The sequence below is a fragment of the Lissotriton helveticus genome, chromosome 8 (genome assembly GCF_964261635.1).
Source record: "Lissotriton helveticus chromosome 8, aLisHel1.1, whole genome shotgun sequence".
In the NCBI taxonomy this organism is placed as follows: domain Eukaryota; kingdom Metazoa; phylum Chordata; class Amphibia; order Caudata; family Salamandridae; genus Lissotriton; species Lissotriton helveticus.
The window spans coordinates 469,301,529-469,317,917 of NC_136069.1; the positions used below are offsets into that span (position 1 = coordinate 469,301,529).

At 47.7% G+C, this 16,389-nt stretch overlaps 1 protein-coding gene across 2 annotated transcripts in view; it reads right to left on the reverse strand.

Moving 5' to 3' along the window:
- Window positions 1-16,389, reverse strand: part of KPNA3 (karyopherin subunit alpha 3) — an 802,806-nt gene that overhangs the window by 521,669 nt on the left and 264,748 nt on the right. For both annotated transcript variants that reach the window (XM_078657369.1, XM_078657368.1), the window contains exons 3-6: window positions 12,963-13,052; window positions 12,817-12,846; window positions 12,471-12,523; window positions 12,296-12,391 (exon numbers count right to left, since the gene is read on the reverse strand). In XM_078657369.1, coding sequence (XP_078513495.1) covers window positions 12,296-12,391; window positions 12,471-12,523; window positions 12,817-12,846; window positions 12,963-13,052 — 269 coding nt within the window. The remainder of the gene's footprint in view (window positions 1-12,295; window positions 12,392-12,470; window positions 12,524-12,816; window positions 12,847-12,962; window positions 13,053-16,389) is intronic.

Sequence of the window (16,389 nt, forward strand, 5' to 3'; positions counted from 1 at the left end):
AAGATACAAACAGTTGTTTTGTTTTTCTAAAAGATTTAGTTCTATCTATATACCTGCCCCCAACCCTGCACCCCGCCCGCCAAACCTAACAGCAAAAACAACCACCTCAAGTGCATCCTCCTCAACACCCGCTCTGTTCACAAGCACGCCATCGAACTCTGGGACCTCCTCGACACATCAGCACCAGACGTCACCTTCATTACGGAAACCTGGATGAACGCCTCCTCAGCCCCCGACATCGCCATAGCCATCCCAGACGGCTACAAAATCACCCGGAAGGACCGCATCAACAAAACGGGAGGAGTCGCCGCCTTCATCTACAGGAACACCATCAGCGTCATGACCAACGCCTAAGACATCACCACCGCCGAACACCTACAATCCAGATCCACACCGACCCCCAGATCACCCTCCGAGGAACGCTCATCTACAGACCCCCGGGCCCGTGCACACAATTCAGCGAAACCATCGCAGACTTCATCAGCCCGCACGCCCTAGCCTCACCAGAATACATCCTCCTAGGAGACCTGAACTTCCACCTGGAGAAAAACAACGACAACGCCACCACCACCCTGCTCGACAACCTCGGACCCAAGCAACTGGTGGACACCCCCACCCACTTCGCTGGCCACACACTCGACGCCATCTTCTCCGCCAGTAACCACGTCTCCTTCAACCACTCCACCGGACTACACTGGACCGACCACAGCTGCATACACTTCACCTTCAAAAAGACCACATCTCACCACCTCACGCATCCGATCCCCCGCAGATGCTGGAGCAAAATCACCACAGACCAGCTAACCATATCACTGAGCCAGAACCCACCAGCGGACACCAACCTACCTGACACCAACAACGCAGTCCACAACCTCGCACAGTGGATCACCAACTGCGCCAACGACCTCGCTCCACTAAAGAACCCCCAAGGCAAGACCGGCATCAGAAAGCCCTCATGGTTCACAGACGCCCTCAAAGCCGCAAAGAAATCCTGCCGAACACTCGAAAAAACCTGGCGCCACGAACGGACAACAGAAAACAGGACATCCCTCAAAAACGCCACCTGCGAATACCACCAGCTGATCCGGGCCACCAAGAGGACATCGTTCAAAGAGCGACTGGACAACAACACCCACAACAGCAAGGAACTCTTCAGCATCGTCAGAGAACTCTCCAACCTCAACGCCAGCAACAACGACATCACACCTTCACAAGACCTCTACAACTCCCTCGCCACGTTCTTCCACCGCAAGATTGCAGATATACACAACAGCTTCGGTCCCCAAACACCACCTCCGGCCACCAAACCAGCGACCACCACCACCACCCTCAGCGTATGGACCCCCATCAGCAGTGAAGACACCATCCACATCATGAACACCATCCACTCCGGCTCTCCCTCCGACCCATGCCCCCATCACATCTTCAACAAAGCCGACACCATCATCGCACTTCACCTTCGGAACGTCATTAACAGCTCCTTCCCGTCAGCCACCTTCCCTGAGAGCTGGAAACATGCAGAAATCAACGCCCTTCTGAAGAAACCCACAGCGGACCCCAAGGACCTAAAAAACTTCCGCCCCATCTCTCTTCTCCCCTTCCCGGCGAAAGTCATCGAAAAGACCATTAACAAACAGCTGACCGCATTCCTCGAGGCAACCAACTCGCTCGACCCTTCCCAGTCCGGATTTCGAGCCAACCACAGCACCGAGAACACCCTCATCGCTGCCACAGACGACATCAGAACCCTGATGGACAACGGAGAAACAGCCGCTCTCATCCTCCTAGACCTTTCAGCAGCCTTTGATACCTTCTGCCACCGCACCCTAATAAACCACCTCGACAACACCGGAATCCAAGGAAAGGCCCTGGAATGGATCACCTCGTTCCTCTCCGGCAGAACCCAGAGAGTCAGCCTCCCCCCCTTCCGCTCCGCGGCCACCGAGATCATCTGCGGCGTACCCCAAGGATCCTCACTCAGCCCAACCCTCTTCAACGTCTACATGAGCCCCCTCGCCACCATCGCACGCAAACACAACATCAACATCATCTCCTACGCCGACACACAACTGATACTCTCCCTCACCAAAGACCCAGTCTTCGCCAAAACCAACCTTCAGGAAGGCATGAAAGATGTAGCGCAATTGATGAAGCAAAGTCGTCTGAAGCTCAACTCGGACAAGACGGAGGTACTCATCCTCTGACAATCCCCCTCAGCATGGGACGACTCCTGGTGGCCCACGGAGCTGGGCACCGCACCAACCCCCACGGACCACGCACGCAACCTGGGATTCATCCTGAACTCCTCCCTCACGATGACCAAGCAAGTCAACGCCGTCTCATCCTCATGCTTCAACACCCTGCGCATGCTCCGGAAGATCTTCCGATGGATCCCCACCGAAACCAGAAGAACAGTCACCCAGGCCCTCGTCACCAGCCGACTGGACTACGGGAAAGCCCTTTACGCAGGAACTACTGCCAAACTTCAGAATCGCCTCCAGCGCATACAGAATGCCTCCGCACGACTCATCCTCGACATCCCTCGCCATAGCCACATATCCGCCCACCTGAGAAACCTCCACTGGCTCCCTGTCAACAAAAGGAACACGTTCAGGCTACTCATTCACGCACACAAGGCACTCCACAACATGGGCCCCGAATACCTCAACAGCCGACTCTCGTTCTACACCCGCACCCGCCAGCTACGCTCCACCAGCCTCGTCCTCGCCACCGTCCCACGAATTCGCAGAACCATCACCGGAGGAAGATCGTTCTACCTGGCAGCGAAAACTTGGAACTCCCTCCCCAAACGCCTACGACTGCCCCTGACCCAGGACCACCTCACCTTCAGGAAACACCTCAAGACCTGGCTCTTCAAGCAGTAGCAGCACCCCCAGCGCCTTGAGACCCTAACGGGTGAGTAGCGCGCTCTATAATGTCTTGATTGATTGATATAGTATAGAAGAGCTCTTCTAACATCTAGAGTGTGTAAAGCCCTTTCTGCTACAGAGTCTGTGTTTTGGAAAAACACAGGTAACTATGGATTGATTTAAGTGAAAAGGAGTGATGACCTTTGGAAGAAATTTTGGATTAGATCTAAGAACCACTTTGTTAGGATGTATTTGAAAAATTGGTTCTTGTATAGTGAAAGCTTGTATCTCACTTACTCTTCTAAGAGAGGTAATAGCAACGGACTTCGTTAAAGCCACTCCACCTGGCTACCTCAGTTATACAAGGGATCGACCATTGAGAAAAGGGGGGGGGGACTGGCAGTAATATATCATAACTCCCTTAATGCCTTCTTTCAACCCTTAATCGTGGAAGGGTGTGAAGCGCTAGCTTTCAATTTTACCTTTTTCAATCACCATTCTTTCAGAGGATGCTTATTTTACAGACCTCCAGGGCCTAAAAATATCTTTCTGAGTTCTGTGGTAAGTATACTGGAGGAAGGTCTCTGCTCGAAGGCCTTTACGGTTTTCGGGGATCTTAATTTTCACTTGGAAAACCTCATCGATCCGGACACTAAAGCGCTTACTGAATTGATGGATGGAGCTGACCTTAAACAACTGGTGAGGGGACCCACGCATAATGCAGGCCATACTTTGGATGGGCTTTTCTCGAACCATCCAACCTTAGAGGTTATAAAAACTATACCGGTCATTTGGACTCACCACATGGCAGTGTTATTCGCCATTTCAGTGCCGAAGCCCCAAAGCTGAAGGTGTCCGTCCAAATCAGCCAGGACCTGCAGGGCCTGGAATAAGGTTGAGGGACGAGCGCTTGAAGATCTTTTGCTCTCTTCTAAAGAGCCACTCCCTTTAGAGGTCGAGGCGGCGGCCCTCGCTTATACAAGCTGGATCCAAAAGGCCTGTGCCACCCTCGCCCCACCTAAACTTCGCCTCCTGGCCAGAGCCCAGCCCTCAGCCCCTTGGTTCGCTGAGGAACTTAGAAATCAAAAGCTGGGATGTAAAAAACTGGAAAGGGTGTGGCGCAAGGACTACATGGAAAAAGCTACTCAAACAAAGCCTCCTATTGTACAAAAAAATGGTGGGGATGGCAAAACAAGATTATTACACTAATCGCATAAACCTCGCCAAGAACTCTGAGAAGGAATTGTTTATAACGGTTTCCGTCTTGGCTGCCCCTATACCCACGGTTACACCCGCTAGCCCTGAATTATGTGAGAAACTAGCCAAATTCTTTTTAGGGAAAGTAGAGACAATTTTTAAAGCTTTTTCCGGCCTAGATATGCCGAACTGTCTGGCGAACACACCAGAAAACACAACTGAGTTTACCGTAGGGCCAAACCTGGAATATTTTCCCCCGGTAAATGGTGAAGAAATTATGCGTTTGCTTCAAGAGGCAAGATCAGGCTCCCCTTCTGATCCATGCCCAGTTGCTGTGATTAAACTGGCCCCAGGTCTGATAGTTACATCATTGGTAACCGTGTTTAATAATATGTTCATGACAGGAGACTTTCCATCCTGCTGGAAACATGCCTCAATTTTGCCCTCATTAAAAAAAACAAATTTGGATATTAGGGATCCAAACAACTATCGCCCCATAGCGAGGCTCCCTCTACCAGCCAAATTAATAGAAAAGGTGATGAATTATCAACTGAGCTCCCTCCTCATGGCCACTCAAGCACTGGATTCCTCCCAACATGGTTTTAGACCCAATCATAGCACGGAATCCGCCCTAATTAAAACAACGGAGATCAGATCGGTGACCGATGCGGGAGGCAGGGCTGCGCTGGTGTTGTTGGACCTCTCCGCGGCCTTCGACACGGTCCACCATGTGATCTTGCTTGACCGCTTGAAGGCATGCGGAGTACAAGGAAATGCGCTTAACATACTCAAAGCATTCCTTTCTAGCAGAGTTCAGAGTGTGGCTCTAAGCGAATTTGAATCAAAACCTTTTGTCTTGCCCTGTGGGGTTCCTCAAGGTTCGTCCTTGAGCCCCACGCTATTTAATATATATGTCAGCTCATTGGCTCCAGTAATTCGGGCTTTTGGCTTTGATCTTACCTCTTACGCCGACGACACCCAGATCGTGGTGTTCTTGTTACCAGGGAAGGAAGAAGGAGTACCCAGGAAATTTCAGGACTGCATGTTGGCGGTCGGAAACTGGATGGCGGTATACTGCCTTAAATTGAATTCAGCCAAAACTGAAGTCATAGTGTTTGGCTCAAATATCAACTTCTGGAGCCCAAACTGGTGGCCCGAGCGGATGGGTACTGCTCCAACCCCCGTGTCCAAAGTCAAAAACCTGGGGGTGCTGATCAACGATCAACTTACTTTTCGATCTCAAGTCAACACGCGGTCGTCCTCCACTGCCTTTCTGCTTAAATCAATTCGCAAAATTCTGCCATTTATCCCAGGTAGTGGCAGAAAAACAGTGGTTACCACTCTGGTCTTGGCACGGCTGGATTATTCTAACAGTCTGTTTCTTAACGCCCAACAGGGCATAATAAACAAATTGCAGGTTTTGAAGAATGCTGCAGCCCGGCTTATTCTGGGCATCCCAAAATACGCCCCCATGTCCCAGGAGCTAGCCAAACTTCATTGGCTTCCGGTGCGAAAGCGGATTTTGTTCAAAGCACTGTGCCTGGTATTTAAGGCCTTACGAGGCCTGGGGCCATCATTTCTCCGGCAGTACTTCAATTGGTATCGCCCGACCAGACACCTTAGATCAGCTGATGCAGGGCTGATTGCAGTGCCTCGCATTAGGAGAGCACGCTGGGGAGGCAGAAGCTTTGTGCTGGGCGCAACTAAGGCCTGGAATGTCCTGACCCTGGCTCTTAGAAAGATGGCTGACCTTATAGCCTTTAGAAGGGCGTTGAAGACCTGGCTGTTCATCAATTAATTTCTGACCCGACTTTCCCTAAGGAGTGATACTTAGCGCCAGGACACCCACGGGTAACAGAGCGCTGTACAAATGTCAAAAATAGAAATAGAAAGCAGTTTTCCATGTTAGGAATTGCAGTTCACATTTATGTAGAGGCTCGAAAGGGGGTCCCATGAGTCTTGTAAGGACAATGTTCAGGTTCCACACAGGAGAAGGTGGCAACCTGGGTGGGATTATTCTTTTTAATCCTTCCATGAATGCTTTGATTGCAGGCACTCTTAAGAGAGACAGATGTTGTCTGTATTGTAAATACACTGCAATCGCTGCAAGCGTATGGAAGAATATGCTAAATTAGACCTTTGTAGATATAAAAGGTAACAAATTATATTCTGGATGGAAGCATCCAGGGGATCAATTTGATTATTTCTGCAATATATTGCAAATCTTTTCCATTCAGCGGCATAACATGCTCTGGTAGTGGGTTTCCCTAGCCTCTTTAATGATGTTCATACAGTCTGGTGGTAGGTTTAGATAACCAAACTCTAAGACTTCAGGAGCCAGATCGCTAAATTCAGTTGTTTTGGGTCTGGGTGTCTGATTTCTCCATGGTTCTGTGTTAACAGGGAGGGTGTGAGCTGTAACTTTTGATGTGGAACCAGAGAGAGATCCAGCAGTGTGGTGAACCACAGTTGGCGTGCCCATGTGGAAGCTACCATGATGAGTTTGAGAGACTGTTGTCTGAGCTTGCGCACCACTAATGGAATCCGTGGGAGAGGCGGAAAAGCGTATGCAAATCTGCCTGACCAGTTCATCCATATCGCATTGCCCGTGGACAATGGGTGTGGAAACCTGGCGGCGAAGGTTGGGCATTTTGCATTTTCGTGGGTGGCAAACAAATCTATGTGTGGATGACCACACCTCTGGAAGAATGGCTGAAGAACTTATGGATGTAGTTCCCATACGTAAATCTGTTGTGACTGCCGACTTAACAGATCTGCTATCTGATTGTGAACTCCTGGAAGGTGTTCTGCCAACAGATGAATATTTTGAGGAATAGCCCATCTCCAAATGTTCTGTGCGAGCTGGGACAGTTGCAGAGAGTGTGTCCCCCCCTGTTTTTGTATATAGTACATGGCTGTCATATTGTCCGTCCGGATTAAGACAGCTTTGTTTTGTACTTGTAGTTGAAAAGTCTTGAGTGCTAAGAATATGGATAGCAGCTCTAGATGGTTGATATGGAACAGTTTTTGTTGATTGTTCCATTGACCTTGAGTTGTATGATGTAAGAGATGGGCTTCCCATCTTGTGAGAGATGCGTCTGTTGTGAGCACTAACTGTGGAACAGGTTTGAGGAACTGCCGCCCCTTTGTCAAGTTTTTGGTGTTCCACCATTGCAGAGAGCGATGCGTGCGGCTGTCCACCAACACCAGGTCTGTTAGTTGACCTTGAGCCTGGCTCCACTGTTGTGCTAGGCACACTTGTAACTGGCGCATTTGCAATCTTGCGTGTGGTTCTATGAAGATGCAAGATGTCATCATGCCTATTAGTCTCATGAATACTCTGGCTAGCAGAGATGGTTATTGTTGGAAGACTGTGACTAAGGCTTGAATGCTCTGTATCCTTGCTGGACTGGGATACGCTAGAGCTGTAGATGTGTCTATTGTAGCCCCTAGATACTGGTGTACATGAGAAGGCTGCAGGTGCGACTTGGTGTAGTTGATCGTGAACCCCAAGTTGTGCAACGTTTGAATTGTTTGATGTGTGTGTTGGACACTGATTGAATGACTTGGCTTTTATGAGCCAACCGTCTAGATAAGGGAAGACATGTATCTGCTGCCTTCTGAGATGTGCTGCTACTACTGCTAAGCACTTTGTGAACACGCGTGGTGCTGTTGTTACCCCAAATGGAAGGACTTTGAATTGATAGTGTTGTCCTTGTATTACAAACCTTAGGTACTTCCTGTGAGCAGGCGTCCTTTACGTCTAGTGTTGAAAGGAAATCGCCTTGTTGCAGTAGTGGGAGCACTTGTTGCAGAGTGATCATATGAAAATGATCTGATTGTACGTACTGATTATGGGGCCTGAGGTCGAGAATTGGTCTTAGTGTCCCGTCCTTTTTGGGAATTAGAAAATACAGCGAGTAAACCCCTGTTCCCTGTTCTTTTAAAGGAACTAATTGAATGGCATCCTTTTGTAAAAGTGACAGACTTCTTGTTGGAGCAGAGTCAGGTGGTCTGTAGACATTGGACGCTGCCTGGGAGGTATGTGTGGAGGGGTTGCTGTAAGTTCTAGGCAGTAGCCATGTTGGATAATCTGTCTCACCCACTTGTCTGTTGTAATGGAGCTCCAGACAGGCAGGAACTGTGTTAATTTGCCCCCTACAGGAGTGGAATGCTCTTGGGGGAGCAGAGGGAAGTCACTGTTTTGTGGCGGAAGAGGATCGATTGCTGTTGTTACCGCGACCTCTTCCTTGGTTATTATTGTCTCTGTATCCTCCTCTAAAATATCCCTCGTTAGAGGATGCTTGTGTGTGAGATTTGAAAGATGTTGTAGTGTCTGCTCCAGTTTGTTTGGAGCCTCCTCTGTAGAAGGAGCGACGAAAGGAACATCTAGCTGGTGTGGCCTGTAAAGCCCCCATAGACTTGGTGGTGTCTGCATCTTTCTTCATCTTTTCGAGTGCAGTGTCCACTTCTGGGCCAAATAATTGGTTCTGATTAAATGGTTGGTTTAAAATGGTAGTTTGCACTTCCTGTTTGAACCCAGAAATGCGTAGCCACGCTTGTCTCCTAAGTATGACACTCGTATTCACAGCTCTAGATGCGGAGTCTGACGCATCTAGTGCACATTTTATTGAGGCATTTGAAATTAACTTGCCTTCCTGTATGAGGTCAGTTGCCTGAGCTTTATATTGATCTTGTAGGTGCTCAAGTAGTTTTTCTAATTTATCAAAATGAGCCCTATCGTAACGAGAGAGGAGGGCTTGTGTATTAGCTATACGCCATATGTTAGTGGCTTGTGCAGCTATTCTTTTACCTGACGCATCAATTACTTTGGATTCTTTGTCAGGTGGGGGTGCTTCGCCAGAAGTTTGAAAATTTGCCCTTTTCCTAGCATTGGACACAACTAAAGATTCTAATGGTAGGTGTCCTTTAATGTAGACTGGGTCTGTGGGTGCAGGCCTATATTTTTTCTCAATTCTGGGGTTCAAAATTCTAGTACATACAGGGTCTTTAAATACCTCTGGGGCATGTTTGATGACCCCTTTAATCATGGGAAGAATTTGAACAGACCGTTGAGACTGTTCAAAGGTATCTAAGAGAAAATCCTCTTCAGCCTCATCAGAATGCATCGTGACTTCATGGTAAGCAGCAGCTCTGTTTAACAAATGACCAAAACCAATGTTATCCTCTGGAGGGGAAGGTTTTGAAGGGTATAACTGCGGGTCAGGAATATCAGGAGCATTTTGTGGGTTTGGAAAGTCCCATATAACATCATCCACGGGGTATGGGAAAGGCTCCTCTATATCATCCCCTCCACCCAGACTATATTCATCATCATCATCTTGAGGTGAATGTGATGATAAAAGTGGAGAATGTGCCGGAGAGATTTGAGGTGATATGTGAAGAGGAACAGGAGAAGAAGGAGGAGGAGGTATAGGAAAGGAAAAGTGCATAGGGGATGTTGCACAGTCCTTTATCTTGGCAGGAGCCGCAGGTGTGGGAGGTGCATCTGCTGGTCTCTTTTTGTGAGGTGTAGCTTCTACATGACCTGTTTTTAGGTCGATGTAGATCTTCTTTTGTCGAGGATCTGGCAAGAAAAGTTCCTCCTCATGTACAACCTTCTTGGGCATCGATTTTTTCAGTTTCAGCTGAGGTTGTTTTGTGTGTTTAGCCTTGGGAGGTGCTTTAACGTCCTTTGGCATAGTTTTCCGTGCCGAAGGTGTTGTTTTCGGCTTGGTAGGCAGGTTCGAGGGCTCGGGCACATCGGAATCAGGCCTTGTGGGCTTCGGCACTGGAGAAGGTGTTTTCGGTGTGGAAGCTGGTGTCGTCGGCTTCGAGGCGTCGGACGATGGCTTCACACTTTTATGTTTAGAAGTGGACGGCTTTGGAGCCGGTACTTCTTTCGGTGCCGATACGTTTTTAGGCTTCGGTGCCGAGAGGTCTTTCGGTTTCGGTGCCGAGCCATCCTTTGGTTTAGGTGCCGAGCTAGCTTTGGGTTTTGGTGCCGATGAAAGAGGTGGAATCAGCACGTGCGGCTCGCTTGGTGCCGAGGCACTAGAAGGCTTAGTTGTTTTCTTCGGAGCCGGGCTCGAAGGCGGGGCTTTCGCAGCGGGTGTTCGGTCTCGACTGGGCCCAGCGGGCGGAGTGCTGACCTTTGCCTTCGGTTTGGGAACTGTATGTGGTGCAGGGGCAGTAGTACTCACGCGCTGACCCGATGGAATGGAGTCATCCGAGTCGTCTGCCTCTGATACGTCTGGAGATCAGGTGAATCTTCTTCCGGAACGAGCGGAACCTCTTCATCGAAGATATCTTCCGGTTCCAGAGCTAATCTCCTCATTTCGTGTCGACGGGCCCTCCGATCCCGGATGGTTTACTTTGATCGGAAGGATGCACAAGCTGTGCAGGTCGATACGTCGTGTTCTGGCGATAGACAGAGGTTGCAGACCTCGTGGTGATCGCTATGTGGAAACTTTGCTCGACATACCGGGCATCTTTTGAACAGAGTTCTGTCCATGAGGTGTAGGCCGCACGGCGTCGATAGGCCCAACGGCCCGCGTCGATGACCGGAATGGAACTGATGGCGTCGAAACTATTATAGTCGATGTCGAAGGTAGTTTTTTGAAGTTTGAGGAAGTTTTGCGCTTCGAGGTGCTTGAAAAGTGTTTTTCTAGCCGGAGCGGAGAAACTTTCATCCGAACCCAGTGGCGGGAAAAAACAATCTAAGGATAGAGCCGATGCCCATGCGCAGTATTGTCCAAGGGAGGAGTCACCTATCTCGTGACTACAAAGACTTCTTCCAAGACGACAACAACCTGCAATCATCCGAGCCCAACACCAGGTGGCGATCTAATGCTAAGTGTACAATCTGCAGCTCATATGCCTCGAACATAGTGATTATTTTTAGAGGTTTGGTGCTTGGATGTGATGCTGCTTGTATGCTTTCCACAAGTGCTGCGATTATTGGTTACAAAAAACAAAAAACACAGGCATTGAAAAAAAACCAGAATTAAGAACTGAAATTTAACAATTCATGTTTGCTTAACGAAGATCTGGCTGACCCACTAACAGAAGCGCAGTGGACATTTTGCTGCGGGCAGTTAGAGATGCCGTCTCCCAACTATTAACTCTGACTTATACACTTTAAATACGAACATCGCATTTATAGAACACCCGTGCAGCTTAAACGGATGGGTCTCCGTCCTGAGGCGAACTGCTGGAGATGTGCAGCACCGGACACCTCTTTCTTGCATTTGGCTTGGGGCTGTCCTGGGTTTGAGCGCTACTGGACAAGGATTTATAACTTTATCAATGAGATTCTTGATATACAGTTATCCCCCGTCACCTAAATTATGTCTTCTGGGCCAAGTACAATATATTACGCCCAGACGACAGACTTTTGGCCATGCTGCTCCTACTTGTCAAGCGAGGGATCGCCATACACTGGGGCCAACAGGGTCCACCTACTGCTAAACTCTGGGTTCTGGATGTCACATTCTGTCAGGAACAGCAAAGCACATATTGGGAACTCCTGCCCCAAGCATCTAGGGCTAAAGATATTTGGAGTCCCTTCTTTGCTTGGCTATCCTCCCGCAACGCAGACGCTGCACAAAATCCGAAGGCTTCTGGCGTAGCCCACTAACTCTAAACTCCCACCTTCTTGCTGGACACAAACCACCAAATGTCCATATGATATATCATTGCGCTACTGATATATCTCCCGATTTCAATCCACAGTCCTGCACACAACTGCCCACTATACGGACTTTTTCTGCGTATTTAATGCTTGTATTTTTTACAACTGACTGGATGCCTCTGTTTTGGATTGTTGTGTTATTTCGATGTAATTGTTCATGCTACATGTCTAAGCAATCCTGATATATATATACTATGTATCGCCTATTTTTTTAAATGTCAATAAACAAATTTTAAAAATCATCTTTACCTGCCCATGTTGAGCTATGTACATAAGAAAAGGCTAATGCTTTTGTGGAGGAGAGTGTCATTTCTCCTACCCGGTCTCACCAGGACATCTATACAGTTCATCTGCCAATTATTAATCAACCGAGTCCCACTGGAGTAATCGCCCTTCTTTCCCCTCGCACAGAGCAAACATAAAAATAAAAAAAATCAAACAAACACACTGACATTTAATTCTTGTGTAAGTGCAAATATTAGGCTCAAATTCAGCAGCATTTCAAAACAAACCGCCATGCACAACAAAAACATACTTATCATCCACTTCTAGACACTTCACCAGGATGGGCAAAATTCCAGATTTTATCAGATCATCAATGGGCGGATTGCGGTCACTTGATAATAACTTTCTGGAAAAAAGAAAGAACACCGTTGTTTCCTTCAATCGCGAAAACTACAGGGAAAAAACATGCTAAGTTTTGTGTTTACCTTGCAGCCTGAACGGCACTCAACTGGATGACTGGGTTATCGCTAGTAGCATTCTGCAAAAATAAGTAAGAGTACATATGGAATTGTAGGTAACCTTCAACAATCATGTAAACAGATGTCACTAGCTGGAGGTAATGGGCTACACTAGGCCCTCTTGTCAACGACCTATGCCATTTCACTACAAGATAAAAAAATCTCTTCCGCAAAAGCTCGTCACAAGAATAAGAGTTCTAAACTCAAGTTAAGTACTTAGGGTTCACATATTTTAAACCGCTCCTATGAATGTCTATGCACGGTCGGATAACTGTAAACTGGTTCAATTCTTGTTAAAGGAAATCCAACGTACCTGTAATATAGCTTCTAGTGTAATGTTTTGCTTTAAAAGAAAAAAAAAATTGTTAGAAATAAATGAGAGGGGGAACACATTTTACAAACTGTAATTAAGTATCACTTAATGAATATAGTATAAATTGTCATTTTAAATCCAATTACCGTCTTGAAATCCGCATCAGCATCCGAATCTTCTAAACTTTCTTCTTGAGGGACATTTCTTTTCTTCAGTAGGTGCTCATCTCTTTTGTTCTGGAATAAAAAAATAGCACATTTAAAATATTTTCTGACTGATTCAAAGCGGACAACTCCAATTCCAGCGCATATTCCTAGGCTTAGATTTATAGTGCTTTCGGTTAAAGAAAGTGTTGTGACCATTGAAGTCACAGGACCCTGCATTCTACTAAGTCTCAAGACTTCAGAAATGCCAATGGTTGATGAGTTCTGTTTGTGCTCGTCAATCTGAGCAAGACCTAAATATCACAACACCCCACCTCACCTCACCCCACCCCACCCCACCCCACATGCAAAAAGAGGAAATTATGTAGGCATAGTTTTGACATTTGCAGGGCATTCAGAGTACAAAAATGCAGTGGAATCAACACAAGCTACACCACTCTAGATTCCCTGGGCCTCTTGTTTTCAGAAATGCAAGGAGTGGGCTGGTAAACCGGGATATCCAGAATGACATGCAAACGTCAAACTTTGGTGAAAATCAGTTTCTGAATGTTTGTTGCCAAAGTTCTGGAATTTGCAGGAAACGTCAAAGGCCTCTGCTGTCACGGCTTTGTATTGGAGAGGAGGTACGTGTGTTTGAACCCCTGCCTTTACTGTTGTTACCTCTGTAACCCCCTCCGAAGTAACCTCTGGATGGAGAGGGTTGATTATTGCCCATATAGGTGGAGGTGGTCTCCAAGGAGGTATTTTTAGAGCCTCCGCAGTACATGGAGCGCCAAAAGGAGCCAAGGCTTTGTGCTGACTGAAGGGCTTCCATGGATTCGACCAATTCAGTGTCCTTATCAAAGGGAGTGTTTAAAATGGAGGTTTGCACCTCTGGTTTGAACCTTGAAATGCGAAGCCAGGCATGTCTTCTCAAGAGGACACTGGTGTTTACCGCTCTAGCAGCAGTATTTGCCTCATCTAGGGAACATCTTATAACATTATTGGAAATACATTGCCCTTCTCGCACCAGGTCTTGTGCTTTAGATTTGTGTTCCTGCGGTGAATAATGTATTAATTGCTCCATCTTGTCCCACTGCACACGGTCATATTGTGGCTAGCAATGCCTGAGTGTTGGAGATACGCCAGAAATTTGCCGCTTGAAAGGCCACCCTTTTCCTGGAAGCATTTATAAGTTTGGATTCTTTATCCGGGGATGGAGCATCTCCTGTTGTCTGGGAGTTGGCCCTTTTCCTTGCATTGGACACAACCAGGGAGCCTAGTGGCAACTGACTTTATATATACTAGGTTCTATTGTGCTGGCTTGTATTTTCCGTCCTCCCTAGGGGTAAGAATACAAGCTCTGACCGGGTCATTAAAAATGTAATCTACATGCCTGATCATCCCCTTGAGCTAGTGTATGTGGTGACCTCTGCATGGTACTGAGGGATTCAAAGAGGAAATCCTCTTCTCAGGACTCCTTATGTAGCTGCACTCCATGGTAGTTGGCAGCTCTACCCAGTAACACAATGTAGCCTACATTGTCATCTGGTGGAGAGGGCTTGTTAAGATATAAATCAGGATCATTGCCCGTGGGCGAATTGGTATTGTAATCATCCCATGGGTCTTGCATTGGTGGAGTATCATCCCCATTGTCATCCCCATCATCCTGGTTGTCAGGTGTATGTGGTGGAGAATGTTCAGGTGAAATAGGCTGAAACTGAGGTGAAGGAAGAGTAAGAGGAGGAGGGGGAAGGGGAAGGGTTAGTTCAAACTGTTAATTTCTTTAAAGGAATGTGGTATTCTTCCTCAGTATCAGTCCTTTTTAAAGCCACTTTAGTGGCGATATGTCCAGTCTGAGGCTGAATATAGAGCACTTTTTGATTCGGATCCAGTTTGGTGATCGGAGTGTCGAAACTGTGCCTTTTTGGTGATTTCGGCACATCGGACTGTTCCAGCGCCGAAGGATTCGGTGCCGAAGTCTTGGGTGTTGATGTTTTCGGATCCGAAGTGTGTTTTGGTGCCGAATGGTGGGGGTCGGTGCCAAACTCGTGTTTCAACCCCGAAGGTCTCGGTTCCAAATTTGATTTGGAGCGAGTCTTTTCGGAGCTGGAAGGCTTTTTGGTAGGCTTTGGAGCCGAATCAGAAGGCGGGGTGTCTGAATCATTGTTTCGGTGCAGACCGGAGTCCGAGGGCGCAGGTTGAACCGGAGCCACCTTCTTTTGCGGAGGTGGGTCTTGAGACGAGGGGGGAGCTGTACTCATGGTACGTTATCCATGTGGGATGCCATCCTCTTGGTCGGAGTCAAGCTCTGGGATGGCAATTGGCTCCTGCTCTTCCTCGGTTTGCATGGCCTCACCGGCCTCTTCGTCCGATTGGTGTCCGAAGATGTCCGGAATGGAGCTTGTGTGCTGGCTCTGCATGTCGCGACGTCGAGCCCGACGGTCGCAAACTGTCTTCTTGGAGTGGAAAGTCTGGCACACGTCCCAGACCTGTTCTCTGTGTTAGGGTGACAAACACAGATTACACACTTCGTGTGAGTAGGTGCGCGAGTATTTTGCATGACACCGAGGGCAGAATTTAAAGGGAGTTCATTCTATCGACTGCAGGTTGGCCCGATGCAGGTAGTCCAGACGGCCTTCCACGAGCTTTCCGATCGAAAGTTTGGTTTTGTCAAGGTAAATATGATATGCGATAAAGGGGAAACGCAATTGAAAACAATACCGTTGAGGATGAGTACCTTGCGCACCGATGGAAACCGAAGGAATGGTGTCAAACCGGAGCTCCGCGATAGACGTCCAAACCCGATGACAGAAAAAGCAATCTAACAATGGAGTGTATGCCTATGCGCACTACCATCGAAAGGAGGAGTCACCTACCTCGTGACTGGAAAGACTTCTTCGAAAAGTGCAAACATCCGGACCCAACACTAGATGGCGTGCTGTGCATAGCGTGTGATCTACAGCTCACATGCCTCAAACATTATATCACAAACATTATAATATACGTTTGAGGTGTGGGACATCGCATGCCAGGGTTTTGCATTTGGCATGGACCTGCCCAAGAACTTCTTGTTTCTGAGAAGAGCTGAAGAAACCGTCATATGAATTGCTGGTCACTCCACTGGTTGTGTTACTTTGATATGTGGCTGATGTCCCTAAACTGGTCAGACAGCTTGCTGCCCTGCTGCCATTACTGGCAAGAAGGCAGGTGGTACTGGGATGATGGTACAAACCATGTGCAAGAGTGACAGATTGGATACAAAACACCCTCTGGTGCAAGTTCAGTGCTGACGTGTATGTCACTTTAATACCGAACAAAAATAAACAAACATCTGGGAGCAGTTCTTTCAATATTGCAGAAGACATTGAGCATACTTAAATAACAGTGAGATTTGATTCTATGTCAAGACAGGAGGCGAGGATTATGC